Here is a 17,055-nt window from a genome sequence, read left to right on the forward strand (position 1 = left end):
TTTTTTTGTTAACTGGTAGGTCCACTATGTAATAATATCATCTACTAAATAAATGTTGCAGGCAAGTGCTTGGAAAATAGAGAAAGTTCACACCATTTAACACTTCTTACTCGTGTTTAGTAAGCCTCGTCTTTTTCCTGTCTTTCCTTAAATACCCAGTAGCCTTCATTTTCTTACATATTTTAGGTAGAGGAGTGCCAAATTTCAAGGCTGCCAGTCCCTGGAAGAGAGAAGGTTTTAAACATTTGCCGTGATTTTAAAGTCTATTTTATAGCTAATTCTTCCCAGGTGAAACCTGGTCTGTTTGATGTCTAAACCAAGAGGAAAACCTCTTATCTATTAACAGAGTTTTTAGACAACTCCTTCCCCCTGGCAGTGCCCCTGGAACTGAGAGAGGACATTTGTTGCTCACAGAGGGGAGGGAACGGAGGCAGTTGAAGAAACGCAACCATCTGTAACTTGAGTTCTGAATGTACTTGAGGAGAAAAAATTGCCTTCATTTTTATGTTGCAAAAAATCTAAATAATTTTAGAAGGTTAGTTTCAATTATCTTCCAGAAAAACGTGGAAGTAGAGATGAGGTTATTGAGGTTTATTGCGCGGATAGATTCTTTGCCTGACTTTCAAGGGAGGCTTGTTGGTCTTAGTGTAACAGAACTGAGAGATGGACTGCCTCTTTGACTAATAGCTGGATAAAGTACACGGGAAGTGCCATGACATACCATGTAACTGTCCATCTTTTGCATACTTCACATCCTTGTATGGAGTTGTTAGGTCTAAAGCAAGGCAGATACATGCATAATCTGTGTGGTAGGAAGGTAACCATCTCTTCCAATTAAAAATATTCTTCCATATAACTTCCAGTTTTCTTTTAGGGGTGATTATATTAACGCTCTGGCACATTATGAGAAGGGAATCACTGGAAACAATAAGGTAATTCCTTTTTAGTAATGACAGCATTTGTACTACCATACTACACATTAAGTTGTCATGTTTCAGACTCATTTGAATTCAGATTTTTTTTATCCAGCTCTAAATCTATATGACTATTGCTTTTGGGATAGTAGTCTTTGCACTTCTCGTGTTTTTAATATACAGAATGATGCTTTCTCTAGGTATAAAGCAGTATTGCCATGTATTAACATGGCATAGCTAGACTTAAGTTTTTATAATTTGATCAGTTTCATAGTAGACGTGCAAATGTCAGAGAAAATGCTTCTAGGATTTTCATTGTTATTACAAAAGACCTAATTATTCCTTCTGTTCTTCTTTACTGAATAGTTATCTATACAAAGACAGGCAAGGATTGTGTTAGAAAATACCATATTCAGTAGATCCACCCTTATTCTGGCATTATTTCCCCTAATATTTGCAAAATGTCTATTATGAAGAAGCTTAAGTGATAATAGGGGAACATAATACAAAAAATAGCAATCTTTTCTGAATTCAAGCCATTTGGCTTTATGAAACAACAGCGGCCTTACCACCTTAAAAAAACAAAACCGAAAACCAAGGGAAATACCCTGCTTGTTGTTTCTGTTTTTCTCTACTGGTGGTTTTGGAGGAAAGAGAAGAGTAGAATTGAACTGTCTGTAAAACAGATTCTTCTCAATGTATGCTTGGTCTGGACAGATCTTGTAAGTAAAATGTAAAAACTAAAGACAAAGCTTAAGAAGGAAACTAGGCCAAGTTCTTCTAAATAATTGACAGCTGCAGCTAGGCAAGAATTTTGAAACAAAATTTAATTTAACTAAGTCCATGTAATGTTGTGTTAATTTGTTTCAGTGGTTGGTTAGTGTGGCTTTTGTGACGTGTTATTTCTGATGTATAGTGTATAATTACTGCTTTTCCTTTGATTGCCAGTACCAGGAACATGATGAGGCTTGCCTTGCTGGAGTGGCTCAAATGTCCATTCGAATGGGAGATATCCGTCGAGGGGTAAACCAGGCTATTAAACATCCCAGTAGGTTACTAAAAAGAGACTGTGGAGCTATTCTGGAAAGTATGAAGGTATTCAAAAGCGTTAATAAAGCTAAGACTGAATACATGAATTCATTAAGCTATCTGTTTGTAATCTTAATTTAGAAATTGTATTTTAATGATTTCCAATATTGTAGCAATTTTCAGAAGCTGCTCAGCTGTATGAAAAGGGACAATATTATGACAAGGCAGCGTCAGTATACATACGGTGTAAAAACTGGTAAGTACAAGTTTCGGGGAACTGTTATATTTAGGAGGACTTGCTGTGGTGCTCTTTGGAAAGGAACAATTCTCTGAATACCACAAATGTCTCATTAATTATGTTTCATTGATTTCATTGTTCCCTCCCCCAAGGTTAAACAAGAACGGTATTATCTCAGAAGCTTATGTTGTTTTAAATATAGTCTTACTGTAAATGGGAGATAGTCTTCCTTTTTTTACTTGTATTATGTTTAAAGTTACCTGCAGTTTTGAGTCCTTTGTGTGTGTGTGCATGTGTCCACCGAATTTAGTAATTTTATTAGCATAGTTACTGTTTAGTTCATTAGATCTCCTCACTAATAAAATACATAGCTGAGACTGAATATTCTCACAGTTGGAAATTATTCTAAGTTGCTGGTTCAAGTGGATCCTGTATCCTGAGTAGTCTAAATCACTGACATTGCGTTCGATACATTTTTAATTTTTTTAATGGAATTTGATTATTGTGAAGTTTCCAGTGGAAAAGTACAATCTTCTGAGAGGCTTAAGGGCTTAATTCTTGCCTAATTACATTTTATGGACTTTTCATATTAAGAACTGGTTGGAGCAGAGATCAGAAAGACTCCTCATTCATACGAGTGCTCTAAAAATTAGGTTGAAATATGTTCATTTACTAAGGAAAATGTTATTCCATCATAGAAGTGTCAGTGGCTTCAGAACGGAGCAAGAGAACACTTTGTTAAATAGGGTAGCTTAGATATAATGGTAGCCTTGATTTGGAACGTGGGAGGTACAAGCTTTGTTTACTCTAGCAGAAGGAGGTTACGTTTGGGGAGTGCTCTATCTTTTAGGCAGAGAGGTGAAATTTAAGATCAGCCTTTCTTCAGCCTCTCATATCCCTTGTCCTAAAAGGCCCACTGCTTAGTTTGCTGGCTTTTATAGATCATATCACTGTGTGCAACTCCTGAAACTAGATTCATGGGAGGACTGACATATTTCTGTGTTCCTCCACACTCTGCTGTTATGGATGTTGCCACTCAGAGAATCTGGTTCTCATGGCCTAGAGTCCTCTGGACAACCTGTGGCCTTAAGCATACAATCACGGGTGTAATCACAGCTGCACTGTACTGGTGATATTTTGTACTCTTTTGCATGGTCTTTCAGGTTACAGTTTTAATACTGTGCTTCTGTAGATTAATTGGAGAATATCAGAGGTAAAAATTGTTGGTCTGGAGCTCCTTATGCTCTTACATCCCAAACTTAAAAAAGAGAAGATACTGTACTTCTTTAAGCCTGTATTTTCATGAAGCAGTCTATAATTTCCAGTTCTTGCATCTGTAAAGTGCAGCTTTTATTAAAGTGCTTTCAAAGCTTATACATTCTGTTCAATTACTTCTTTTTTAGCCTCCTTTTCAGTGTTGATATAAATATGACTGTTTTACCGGAGAAAATTTGAAACCAGATATATTTATTAAATAACCATATGTTGTCTTTCTTAGGGCAAAGGTTGGTGAACTTCTTACTTATGTTTCATCTCCAAAGATTCACCTACAATATGCAAAGGCCAAAGAAGCAGATGGCAGGTGCGTTTGAATGCTTATCTTTTTTTTTTATAAAACATGTTGTTGTTATTGTTGTTGTTGTTATGCATTACTCCTTTTCGTAAAATAAATTAAAAGACAGACTTTAAATTTTGCATCAAATAGCCTTGTGAAAATGGTGTTGTGTGAAGATTTTAAACATAATCTAAGGACCTTCCGCTGGTGTCAAAGATGTGTTTTTAATTGATTGTTTTCCTGTCTAAGCATTAATATCTTTTTAACAACAGTCATTAAAGGTTTATAGTACTGCACCCAATGGAATATTCCACTTAGCAGAGTATTGGAGTTTTTTTCTAATGATTCCTTAGCTTTGATTTTTAAAGGTTATTCAAAGAGGGAATAATGAAAGAAATTTTTTCATTTTAGAACCAAATTACTGTTACATCTTAATGGCTGCACTTGCAGAATATTGAATAATGTGAAATTACTGGCTGAAGTGAAAGGCTGAAATAGGTTATATTTAATCACAGAATATGGTTTCTATTTGTCCTTACCTGTAAGTAAATGTGCTTCAGAATAATGATACGTTATAATATGAAACAGCACCAAAGCTAAATATTTGCATTGACAAGACTAGAAACTAGTTGAGTCAACTGCGTAGCATGAGAATGAGAAACGTCTTGATCTTGTTTACAGAACAGAAAAGAAGTCTCATTTTTTAAATTGTACAACTAGTTATCATCTGTTTGGTTTTTATTGTTCCCTCACTCCCAAGTGATTTCATATTGAACTAGTGCAACAGATGATGTTTGCTGATGGAACAGGTGAACGACTTAAGATATACCAAAAGGGATGCTGGCACAGTAGGTCAAAAATAGTATTGTGGTAGACATTTTTCTGTTGTCTCTGCCTTTCATTCCCTAAGGGAAAATGGAATAGAGACAAAAAAACATTGTAAGTGCAGAATAAGGCTATTATATGCAAACTGAAAGGAAGGTGTCGCAGAGTAACATCTCAGAAATAAAATACTGTATGTTTCTTCCACGCTGTATTGTCAAGAGTTATTTAAAAGTTAGAAGAACTGACGTGGAACGATTATTTTGCAGGTACAAGGAAGCTGTGATAGCTTATGAGCATGCAAAACAATGGGACAGTGTAATTCGACTATATTTGGATCACCTTAATAATCCTGAAAAGGCTGTTAATATTGTGAGAGAAACACAGTCTCTTGACGGAGCAAAGATGGTGGCCAGGTAACAATCGTATTATGTAGGTTAAAAAAAAGGGTGAAAGAGGCCATACCTATTGGAAGTTGGTAAGGCTTGCTAACGTATCAGACTCTGGTTATTGGTACTTGGCCAGTGGCTATATATATTTCAGTTTATTGATTTGAGTCCTCTAAAATTTGGACAGCTAAGCAGGTACTGATTTTTTTTTTTTCCCTTTTTTTTTTTTAACTTGCTGATTGAAATTATATTGACCTGAAATAATAAGTTTAGACAATAATAAAAGTTGGCATGCTCTATTATTTATACTAAGTTAATTTTAGTAGCCTATTTAAATTAATTGAGATATAAAATAAATTAGAAATCATATTTGTATGCCACAAAATACACTATATTCCTAAAACATTTGGTGTATTCATTATGCTAATTAGTACTAAAGTATTAATTTGTTCATTCTGATTAGATTTTTTCTGCAGCTTGGTGACTATGGTTCTGCAATCCAGTTCCTGGTCATGTCCAAGTGCAATAATGAAGCTTTCACATTAGCTCAACAACACAGCAAGATGGAGATTTATGCTGATATCATCAGTGAGTATTCCAGGGTAACAGTTTGCTTGCATATGTTTTGCTTTTCTTTTAATTGGTTTAGACCAATTGGAAGTTATAAGACAAGGAGGGTGAAGTTTTGTTTCCCAGCCTTTTCCATTTCCAGTCACCCTGGACAGATTTGGCAACCTGTGTCTGATTCAAGCCTACAAGCTAGGCTTTGCTTTCAGCTAAGGTATCTCCCATGGCCTTCAGCCTAGGCTGTTTTCAAATCCATAGAGATAAACCATTTGTCCAGACTATTTTCTTGTGTTGAGGAATACCTTTTTTGACCTTGATACATGTAGTACTGCTTTTCCAAAACTGAGAATTTTACTAGTACAGTTCTTGATTTTTACCCCCTTTTCCTTTTTTGTGGTTCCAATTCTTTTCCTACATGTATACGTCACTTGTTTTTCCTTTTTTCCCTTGAAAGCCCTTTGTGGCCTCGTTTTGTCTCAGTGAGAGACAAAAAGGAGGCCTTACTGAGAAGCTGACTTTTACCTCGGGCCATCAAGTCAGTCAGTGGCCAGCTTGCAAATTTGCAATAAATGTTATGTTTTTCACCTGTGTCAGACACCGTTCTTTGTGGAAACAGTTCCACATATGTATCTACCAAATTATCTTGTATTTTCAATTAATCTCTTCCTTTAAAAAATGTATTCTTGTTATGAAGGTTATAAAAACTTGGCATCAGCTAGCTTGGTGACGTACTGTTGCAGCTGCTTGTCAAAGTGGCCACAATACACAATAGTTCTACTGTTCCTTATGCTTTCTTCCTTCTCTCCTATCCAAAATAGGATGTCTCAAATTGTAATCTAAGGTGGTGGAAAAAGGGTTTAAAACTAACATTGGAGTAGTGGCTGTCTTGGTTTTAGATCTGTACAGTAAAATGGAGTCTTGATTAGAAGACTAAGTAGTATTCCCTGCTACTACATGGTTTCATTGGTGGTGTGTGATACAGACATACTCGCACATTCTTAAACTGTGAAAATAATTCAGGTGATAATCTCATAATCATTTGCTCTGTTTTGTTGTTGCCAAGACATAATGGAAAAATCCATTAGTAGGTCATAGTTATGCCATTTCATTACATCTGTTAAAAAAAAAAACCAACCAAAAAAACCAAACCAAAACAAAAAAAACACCCAGAAATCCCATTGTGGTGTAAAACCTATGGAAACAATTATTTTACTGCGTTATTAGCTCCTAATGTCTGACATTTCATCTGATTAAGTAGGAAAAAAAAATATAAGACATAATTTGAGTCTAGCTGGCTTTGGTTTTCTTTGCATGTCAGTAGAAAAAAAAAACATAGGGATTTGTTCCTTCAGTAGGGCCTTTATCTTACTTAATAAAAATACTCTGCTATCATTGCTATCTGTCTTTTGCAGGTTCTGAAAGTACTACCAATGAAGATTATCAGAGCATCGCACTATATTTTGAAGGAGAAAAGAAACATTTTCAGGCGGGAAAATTTTTCTTGCTGTGTGGTCAATATGGACGGGTCAGTACTTAAAGGATAAAACAGTGATAGTTAAACATTCATAGAAACGATTCTAAATACAACTACTTCAAAAACAGGGAAGTTCATAGTAGACTTTAGCTGCCTTAACTGATGACATACTGATATTTTTTAAAAGTGTAAAAAAGTAAGTAAACTATATTTACAATTATCTACATTGTATTCTATGAATTATAAACTGCCATGCACATAAATTTTTCATAGCAGTAGAGGCTCCAGGTGGATCAATGATATACTATTCTCAATCAATCTCTAAATGTAATGAACATAGAAGTAGTATTTATTTATATTTTATTAGGTTGGCCAATAATGACTTGGTTGCTGACTAATTCATTTAATACGGTAGCATGCACTAACTGCAAGCTTTTTTTTAAAAAAGGAAATACATTCAATGAAGTATGTTGATCGATACACTTCCTTTTGATCAATTACAAATCAGTGAACTGACGCTTATTAAATGTTTTTGGTATGTGAACACATACCAAAAAAATAGTACTGATTTTGCAAATTAGAGCCATTGTAGGTGACCGCTCCTTCAACTTGGGTGTAGAGGGGGTCCAATGGCACAATAATCATTAATTTCTTCTCACCGTATTGCTGTATTGTGTCTTTCACTGTTAGATGAATGTATACACCAGAATTTGGCAAAGACGCAATGCTTGCTTCTTGCAGGAGTATCTGTAAGAGAGCAGCTGCTACCTCTATAGTGTATGTGCTTATCCTTAGGACTGTAAAATACAGCCAAGATAAGCATTGAGTGTGCTGCTTGTCTGTCAAAATGCAGAGAGAAATAATGTGATAAAAATTACAAAAATGTTAATTTCATGTGTTTCAGTTTTAACTTTTCTTCTGTATCATTTTAGGCATTAAAGCACTTTATGAAAAGTCCAAGCACAGAAGATAACTTGGCTATAGAAATGGCAATTGAAACAGTAAGCAACTTTGATAGAACAAAAAAAATTCTTCATCTTTTCAAGAAGTTTACCTTCAGTATTGTGACATTTTCCTAGTGTCAGTGAGTGTGTTTGGACAGATTGCAAATAGAAGGAAAACTGTGTCAGTAAAGGTGATATCTAAACATTAAAAAAGTAGAATAAGTTAATACTGACACCAGAGGAAAAAGTGTTTTCAGTCTTCAAAGGAAGGTTTATGAATTCATTCAGATTTTTGTGGTTGTGTGTCAGAGACAGTTGAGTTTGGAATTTTCTTTTTTAGCAATATCCATATACAGTTTTTCAGTTTTGCTGATTTTTTCCAGTCTGCACACTGCGGTTAGAGAGGTCAATATGCCTCCATTCTCGCTCTCTGTCACAGAATCATGGAATGGTTGAGATCGGAAGGAACCTCTGAAGGTCACCTGATCCAATACCTCTGCTCAAGCAGGACCACCTAGAGCTGTTTGCCCAGGACTATGTCCAGATGGCTTTTGAATATCTCCAAGGAGGGAGACTCCGCAACCTCCCTGCGTGCCTTGTATCAATGCTTGGTCAACCTCAAAGTGAAAAACATGATGTTCAGATGGATCGTCTGGTGCCTATTGCCTCTGGTCCTGTCACCACGAAAGACAGCCTGGCTCCTTCCTCTTTGCACTATCCCTTCAAGTACTTATATAATTTACAAGGTCCCCCCCAAGCCTTCTCTTCTCCAGCCTCAACAGTCCCAACTCTTTCAGCCTTTCCTCATGAGAGATGCTCCAGGCCCCCTTAATCATCTTAGTGGCTCTTTGTTGGACTCTCTCCAGTATGTCTTTCTCTCTCTTGTACTGAGGAGCCCAGAACTGGACACAGCACTCCAGGTGTGGCCTCGCACTCCCTACTGGAGTAGAGGGGGAAGGATCCCCTGCCTCAACTTGCTGGCAACACTCCTCCTAATGCAGCCCAGGATACCATTATCCTTCTTTGCTGCAAGGGCAGATTGGTGGTTCATGTTCATCTTGGTGATCACCAAGTCCTTTTCTGCAAAGCTGCTTTCCAGCTGGGTGGCGCCCAGTGTGTACTGGCGCATGGGGTGGTTCCTGCCCTGGTGCAGGATTTCATAGAATCATGTTGATTGGAAGAGAAAGGTCATCAAGCCCAACCATTAACCTAGCACTGCCAAGTTACCGCTAAACCGTGTCCCTCAGCACTACATCTGCATGTCTTTTAAATACTTCCGTGGATGGCGACTCAGCACTTCCCTGGGCAGCCTGTTCCAATGCTTGATAACCCTTTCAGTGAAGAAATTTTTCCTTACAGCAAATCTAAACGTCCCCTGGTGCAACTTGAGGCCATTTCCTCTTGTCCTACCTCTTACTTGAGAGAAGAGATCGACTCCACCTCGCTACAACCTCATTTTGCACTTCCCTTTGTTGAACTTCATGAGGTTTTTGTCAGCACTTCTCTCCAGCCTGTCAGGTACCCTTCGGATGGCAGCACAGCCCTCTAGTGTGTCAGCCACTCCACCCAGTTTTGTATTGTCAGCAATCTTGCTAAGGGTGCACACTGCCCCATCATCCAGATCAGATTGGACCCAGTATTGACCCCTGGGGTACACTGCTAGACACTGGCCTTCAACTAGACTTTGTATTGTTGATCGCAGCCCTCTGGGCCTGACCATTCAGCCACTTTTCATTCCACCTCACTCTCTGCTCATCCAGCCTATACTTCTTCATCTTCTCTATAAGGGTGTTATGGGAGACAGTGTCAAAAGCCTTACTGAAGTCAAGGCAGACAATATCCACTGCTCACTACTATTAGCTTCCACTAGCAGACAGAAGACCAGTTGCACTACCAGTCTTACTAACACCTTTTGGTTTTCATCATTATTATCTCTAAAAATTTCTTTTCCATCCCCCCCTAAAAAAAAGAAATTTGGGATGAAGCAATCTTTGCTTGTTATTTTGTTCATGATCTCCAAAATTCAGTAGTCATCAGGTCTCCAGCTCATGCCGCACCTTAGTACGTGTGAATCTACTCTGTTTCTTGAGATTCCCTTCTAGAAAACGCATGCTGGAAACCTGCCTAAGCAGGCCCGTTGCCAGCTTCCATCTACGCATCCACTGCGTCTTTCACTTTCTGTCATCCAAACCATGCTCAGACTGCCTCTGTTCCCTTGAAGAACCCACAGCTTTGAAAATCTTGTTAGTTATCACTAGTTTTTTCAGACTCTTAAACAGCAGACCTGACTCTGGTAAGAGCTAGCACATCCACTCTTGGGGCCTTCCGTCTCACAGGGGTGTTGGCATGGCTTTTAAGACTGAAGTTTGAGGTGTCTAATCCTTTCCTCCAGATCCAAATGTTTCAGCCCAAATGAATTAACCAAAGGCTATGGAACAGCACAAAGACTATTGCTGCAGTTGTACCATACGTATCCTTGTGGAATCTCATAATTTCAGCCACATTTTTGAGACTCTCTTCAACTGGCCAGATAGTGCTGGCTCTGTTCTAGTGACTGGGACTGAACATTCCTCTGAGACACAGGTTGTGCTGGGTTGATAGACATAGCTTTGTGACTGCGGGCTTCAGCTCATGGTGCCTTGATTCAGATGCCTTCCCAACACTGAAGCAGAGGAACAGTTCATGCTGGTAGAGAGCTATTTAGTTATAATCCCCTGATGTAATACATGAGAAAATAGATATAAACTACTGCATGTCAAAGCTGATGAACCAAGTAATGATCTAGTTTGAAGACACAGAACTAAAAAACCCTCCTGTTTTAAATCTGTTTAGTTTCAGTGGTTTTATGGAAAACCTCCTTATGAGTAAATGTTTTTCCTTTCTCTTTCATATCATAATTTCTTCTGTCTTTGTTTAATAGGTGGGACGGGCAAAAGATGAAGCCCTAACAAATCAGCTGATAGACTATCTTATGGGAGAGAGTGATGGCATGCCCAAGGTATTGTATTTTTGTCACTGCTACTGTGTCAAACTGCTGTGCTACAAGATCTTTTGAGCTTATTTTGTCCTGAAAATTTTGGTAGACTCAGACTGTGTTTTAGCTTGATTTCTGTTAATGAGGAAGACGTCTATGATCACTCTGTGGGTCATTCACCCAGTAACTTCAGAAGATAAGAAAGGAAGTAACTATCTCAGATATAATCATCTTTCTCCAAGCTTTATGAAAGCGAGTAGTTGGACAGAGGAGATTCAAATTAATGGTTATCCTGAGGGAGAGAGACAAAACATAGCCGTTTGTTCGTGCCAGTTAGCCAGCTGGCTGCTGCCTTTCCCAGATGGATGGTCAGCATGTGTCTGTCTCAAGACTTAACTACAGCACTGATCTCTTCCTGCAGCGTGGGGAATTGGTGTAACTGTTGCAGTGGAAGAAAGTAAGGTGGTAAATAGGAGATGAAGGACAAAACCCCACAGATTATCAGGCTACATTAGCTCCTGTATTCCCATATCAACATAGGACGTAAAAAGTTATGCACAGATTTTCAAAATTACCAGTTCCCTTTTGATTTCTGAAGTGGCTAATGACCATGTTATCAAAACTAGCTTAGCCCAAAGCAACTCAAAAATATACCACTGAAATCACTTGAAAATGTAACAGCTTCATGGGGATGTCCATATGACAGTTAAACCTTATTTTTTTTTAAATAAATCTTTATTTTTGGATTTCTTATTATGTAGAAGTATTTAGTTTAAAGTTTCAATTGACTATTCATAGAGTCAGTTTCATCTGTGGATATAGGCTGTAATTCTGTAAACTAAACCACAGAGTTTCTGTTCATGTTGGAGAATAAAATTACATGTTTAATTTATGATAGAAAATTTAAAAAAACTGGAAGCACATTTGAAGATTTTTGGTGACAAACCTTCCTAACATGGAAGTTTGATTAAAAATAGGAGAATATAATACTGTGGACACTGATTTTTGTGTTTTCACTCATCATTGTTGTAGAAAATTTTCTTTGAAACCTTACTTTTTTTTTCTTTTATACTATTTAGGAGATGCTTTGTGAGATGAGATGCTCTGTGCTATGAGGCGTCTTTTAATGTCATGTGATCAATTAGTAAAATTTAGAAAGGACCATTACCCTTCCTTCTGGGTTCCCTGCTCCTTTGTTAAAACCAAACCATTCACTGGGTGTACTAAAAGGCTTTTGGCAGACTATTTCATCTTTTTCTCTCTTTTATATATGGGTTTGGGAGTTGGAAGGTACTTGCTGATAGATTTTTGTGTATTAGTTGCCAATGCCATAGGTTTGGTAATAACAGGACCATTCACAAACTAAGCAGAACATAGATTAGATCTGTGATATACATACAATACAAGAAGTAGATTTTCACTATATTCCATTGGTGTGATTTTTCCAGGAAAGATTAAAAATGGCCACTGTAAATATGATGTTAGACATCAGAACAGCAGCATTTGAGGTTAATATGACAAACAGCTCTCTTGCAGAGTGACTGCTGATGGGATAGCTGGTTTCTCTGAGTTTGAGCTACAGAAGAACAGGCTTCATAGTCCATTTTTGGCTTTGATGTCTGTAGAGCTTATGGGCCATTCAATCATATTCGGGCTTGAGTTCATGGAACTGAGTGGCTGAGCCACGTCAAGTTTTATTGCCTTTTACAGCAGAGCTTGAATGGGAGCTAAGTGGCGCTGCACCCTTGTGTTTTGCTGTGAAAGCCAGACCTCAGATGCAGACATTGCAGGCTGCAATTAATTCCTTAGTCAAGGAATTTAGGGTCTCATACAAAATCACAGTAAATACATTCAGGTGCAAGATGATATGTATCCAAAAATAAGTTCTGCCTTACTGAGGGTAGTAAGGTTTGGTAATGATGGAGATGACATGGTCTTGGTGCAGTAAGTTTATTTCACCACTAATATGATCTCTTTATTATTCACCTTTTATTATTTACCTGAACTTGAAATGTGAACTTTAATAAAATTATCAGAGAAGCAAAACACAGTGAAACAAATGAAATTCAGCTGCAAAAGACCAGAAGAGAATGAAGCTGTTGAGGCATTAGATGAAAAATCTGTGCAGCATCAGTGTAAGCAAAAGTAATTTCATATTTATGCTGAAAAGTTGGGTGGACAGAAACTGTAGCATCCAGTCTCTTTTCTAAGAGCAGCAGCCTAGCCGTCTGCATGGGACTGGGTAAGGGAAGTGAGCTATGGTATGATTTCCATAGTGAAGAGATTCTAAAGATCTTGGAAAACACTTAGGAGTTTTGTGAATGCCATAATTAGCATTGTTTTCAACTTAAATGTAGAGCTTTATTTTCATTGTTTAAAAGCGCTCTCTTGTTCTTCTGAATGCTTTAATCCAATCCGCCATAGTCTCTCTCAGTGAGTAACAAAATTTTACTTTATCGAATCATGCATATTTGTTTTAAAAATCCATATAAAACCCAGTTCATCTTTATCCTTATTATGCTATGGAGACAGTGTTTTTGAAATGATCAAGCAAATAGGATTGGTTTTAGAGAATAGCAGCTTTTATGTGGTGTTACTTTTGTAAAGCTGCAAGTAAGAGTGAAGTTAAAGTAGCCATACAGCAGAAACTTGCTAATCCTTTCAGTACTGGTCTTCAAACCAGGTCATCGCTCACAGCAGCCGGTTGCTTTAGATCTTTCACAGCCAACAATTATGTGGGATTTTAATGAAGTACCATATTATCAAAATTATTGTGCTTATCAAAAATATTCTACAATATTGTCTGAGTAATTAATAACTACTTCTTAAATGTCTTATGTCAACTATCGTACTTGTTAACTTTAACATGTAAAGATTCCTAATTTGTCATGTGTGTTCTTTAGCAATTTGTCAGGGAGCGTTAACTAGCAAGGTTCTCCTGTATTCTGTGTGCATATTTTCTAAGTATGTGTTTTAAAAAGCAAAACTAAATTTAAATCATGGCTATCTAATATTAAGATCAGTTAGACTGCAATAATACATTTTTCCAAAGACCTTAGGAAATGCGTTGTCAAATCAAAATTCCTTCCTGCATTTTTTGCGTTTAAAATGGCTAACTTTAAAGGTAAGAATATGAAAGTAAAACATGAGACTAATTTTTCTTAAATGCTTTCTATTTAATATTTTTTCTACATATGGCTGCCGTGTAGGTCATTTAAATATGTTATTTAAGTAAAAGATAATTAGGGACATGGCAAATCCCGTATAAGACCACTGGTCTGTGCTGGGGCAGGAGAAAAGGGAGAAGCAGCCTGGATGGGGAAGAAGTGCAGCCTTCTGCTGTCATCAGTGGAACGGCCATCGGTGGTCATCAGGAGGTGTCAGAAGTTGGGAAGAATTGTATCATAACCTACCACTCATAATAGTTTTTGGTTTACCCCACTTAGAGAATAGCAATTTTCCTTTTTAAGGCAGTTTACAGTGGATAAATAATACCCACTAATATAAGTAGTGGTGGTTACTTTATTATTCAGATAACTACTTCATTATTGTTAGATTATAGTTCTTAGGATCTTTTGATCATGTGTTACTTAAAATTCTGCTCCATCATTAGTTTAAAAGTAATTACTTTTGGTCACTTCATATTTTTCTTTACATTGCAAGTTAAAAAGAAGAATTTGACTTGCCTTTTTTCTTTTTGTATGCCAGTCTTTCTCTCTTGCATTTATTTCTGTGATTTTTCTTTGTTTTTTAACTTGTCTATCAAGTAGGGAGTTAATCTTTATAAGTCATCTTCTTTATAAGGAAATGTCTTTATATCTTTCATATTTCTATTCCTTTGAATTTCTGCTTTTTTTCGCTATGTGTTTGAGACTTACATACAAAACCCACACAGTATTCCAGAGAACAGCACAACATTGATTAATACAATTCTTTTTAATGAAATCTTTATACTATTTTAATATAGAGTACACATTGTAAGTGTTTGTTTTTACTACTAATATTGCAGAAGTAGTTTGGGGGTTTTTTTTGCTAAGCTGTCTGTAAAGCTACCAGTGTTTGGGTTTTTTTCTGATTTGTATGTTTAAGTTGGAACCATACAGTTGTATACGATATTTCATCTTAATTTAATCTTGATTTACTAGTTAAAAGATTATCATGTATGGACTTTACTTTTTTTTGGTCCTGTTTTAGAAATCACTGGTAACGTTATCAAATAGTGGCATTAGCCCAGGTGGTTTTTTACTTAGTAATTCCTTTTCAAGCAAGGTCATTTTATTTTGTATTTTAGCTATATTTTTAGGAATGACCTCTTTTTTCTCAAAATCTTTATGAAAGACCAATTCTCTTTTCTCTTCTTGATTTCTTTTTTTTTTTTTTTACCAATCTGCTAGAAATTTGAGTACACTAGAAAAATAGAACTCGTTTGTTTTCTTCAATACTGCTGTCTTGTTTCTTTAAAGTTTTATTTTTAAGTTATTTCACTAATTCTCCTGCTGTTGGATTGCCAGCTCTTGCGTGAACCCTTTGCTACATTCGCCCTTCTTGAATCATGTAGTATGTCAAAAGTACGTAGTATAGCAAACTATAAGTTTTATGCATTTTGTTAGCTGATTGTCCCCTTAATTTTCAATTTTTTAGCTGTCTTGGATGTCTGCCATCTGGCCCCGCTCTTTAATGGCTAAATTTTGTCATCCTTCTCTACACTAAGCAATGTTTTCATCTAGATCTGTAACACAATTTAAACATTTCTAGCAAAATTTTGATCTCTAAAAGGAGTCCTTTGGGTCTTTTCTGACACCATAAATGCTGACGCGTCTGAAGTTGTTTGGTTTCCACTCGGTCAGGGTCCTCAACGCGGGTGTTTATCTGACTGTCCGAACAGCCAACACTTGCAGGGGAAGGCAGCATAGCCAAAGCATGTTGACGCAAAGAGCTCTTCACGAAACAAGCCAGCTTGTCCGCTTTCTTTGAAGAATGGGGTGGTGGGATGGGCAAGTAAAGAAAGGGAATAGAGCAGTATGTATTCAGTATTAATTGCTTTTGTATTATTTAATTAAGGATGCCAAGTACCTGTTCCGCTTATACATGGCACTAAAGCAATACAGAGAAGCTGCCAGAACTGCTATAATAATTGCCAGGGAGGAGCAGTGTTCAGGTAAGTCTTTTCCCCGATATGACAGCATCTCTGACACTACATCCTTGCAGTACTTAGGGTGTCATTAGTTATATAGGATTATACTTAGAAAAGACATGTATCAGTTCTTTTAATTATATTCAATTTTAATTTTGAATTTGAAGTGCCTTTGTGAAAAGTTTGGGACTCATACCTGTATATTAAATATTGGAAAAAAGAAAATTGTGGGAAATATCTGCATTCCTTATTACATTCTAGTAAACACAGTGACTAAGATTGTCTGCAGCTTTACTTTTCTGTGTATCACAGGTCTTAGAATTGCAGTTCCTACATATGGTTCCTGACTTGGATACTGATCCTTTAGTCTTTGCCCATGACTTTTTTTCAGCAGATGTGCACAGGAGATGATTTCTGTTGAAGGATCATATACCTGCTTACTTAAACCGTGTTTTCCCCTGTAATAGGTACCTGAAATTAGAAATAGAAAAACATGATAAGAAGGGACAGGGCTAGAAGCAAAATAGCTATTGCCTCCATTATTTGTGCTCTTCTGTAGCCATGGCAACACCCCTACCATAACACTGCTTGCTTTTCATTTCAAGTAAGTTAAGAAAAATACCTGTAAAAGAAAAATAGCAGCCTCAGGAACAGCCCAGGCAAATTAACATTTGTGGACTGTTCCTCAGCATTGGGCTAAGGAGTGGAAAATCTCTTAAACCTTTGGCCAGCATGGTTTCCCAGTGCATCGTGGCAGTGAAAAATCATAGAATCATAGAATTGTTTAGGTTGGAAAAGACCTTTAAGATCATCGGATTCAACCTTCCGCCTAACACTGCCAAAACCACCACTAAACCGTGTCCCTCAGCCCCATATCTGCCCGTCTTTTAAATACCTCTGGGGGTGGTGACCCCACCACTTCACTGGGCAGCCTGTTCCAATGCTTGACAACCCTTGTGGTTTTCTAATATCCAATCTAAACTTCTCCTGGTGTAACTCGAGGCCGTTTCCTCTT

General features: G+C 37.1%; 1 protein-coding gene across 1 annotated transcript in view; it reads left to right on the forward strand.

Moving 5' to 3' along the window:
• WDR19 (WD repeat domain 19) overlaps positions 1 to 17,055 on the forward strand; it is a 44,997-nt gene that overhangs the window by 20,023 nt on the left and 7,919 nt on the right. Inside the window, exons 21-30 of the mRNA XM_009884997.1 lie at positions 875 to 932; positions 1,869 to 2,009; positions 2,117 to 2,199; positions 3,680 to 3,763; positions 4,828 to 4,974; positions 5,411 to 5,535; positions 6,927 to 7,039; positions 7,921 to 7,989; positions 10,853 to 10,930; positions 15,968 to 16,064. Coding sequence (XP_009883299.1) covers positions 875 to 932; positions 1,869 to 2,009; positions 2,117 to 2,199; positions 3,680 to 3,763; positions 4,828 to 4,974; positions 5,411 to 5,535; positions 6,927 to 7,039; positions 7,921 to 7,989; positions 10,853 to 10,930; positions 15,968 to 16,064 — 995 coding nt within the window. The remainder of the gene's footprint in view (positions 1 to 874; positions 933 to 1,868; positions 2,010 to 2,116; positions 2,200 to 3,679; positions 3,764 to 4,827; positions 4,975 to 5,410; positions 5,536 to 6,926; positions 7,040 to 7,920; positions 7,990 to 10,852; positions 10,931 to 15,967; positions 16,065 to 17,055) is intronic.

Source organism: Charadrius vociferus, unplaced genomic scaffold (genome assembly GCF_000708025.1).
Source record: "Charadrius vociferus isolate BGI_N301 unplaced genomic scaffold, ASM70802v2 scaffold134, whole genome shotgun sequence".
Classification (NCBI taxonomy): domain Eukaryota; kingdom Metazoa; phylum Chordata; class Aves; order Charadriiformes; family Charadriidae; genus Charadrius; species Charadrius vociferus.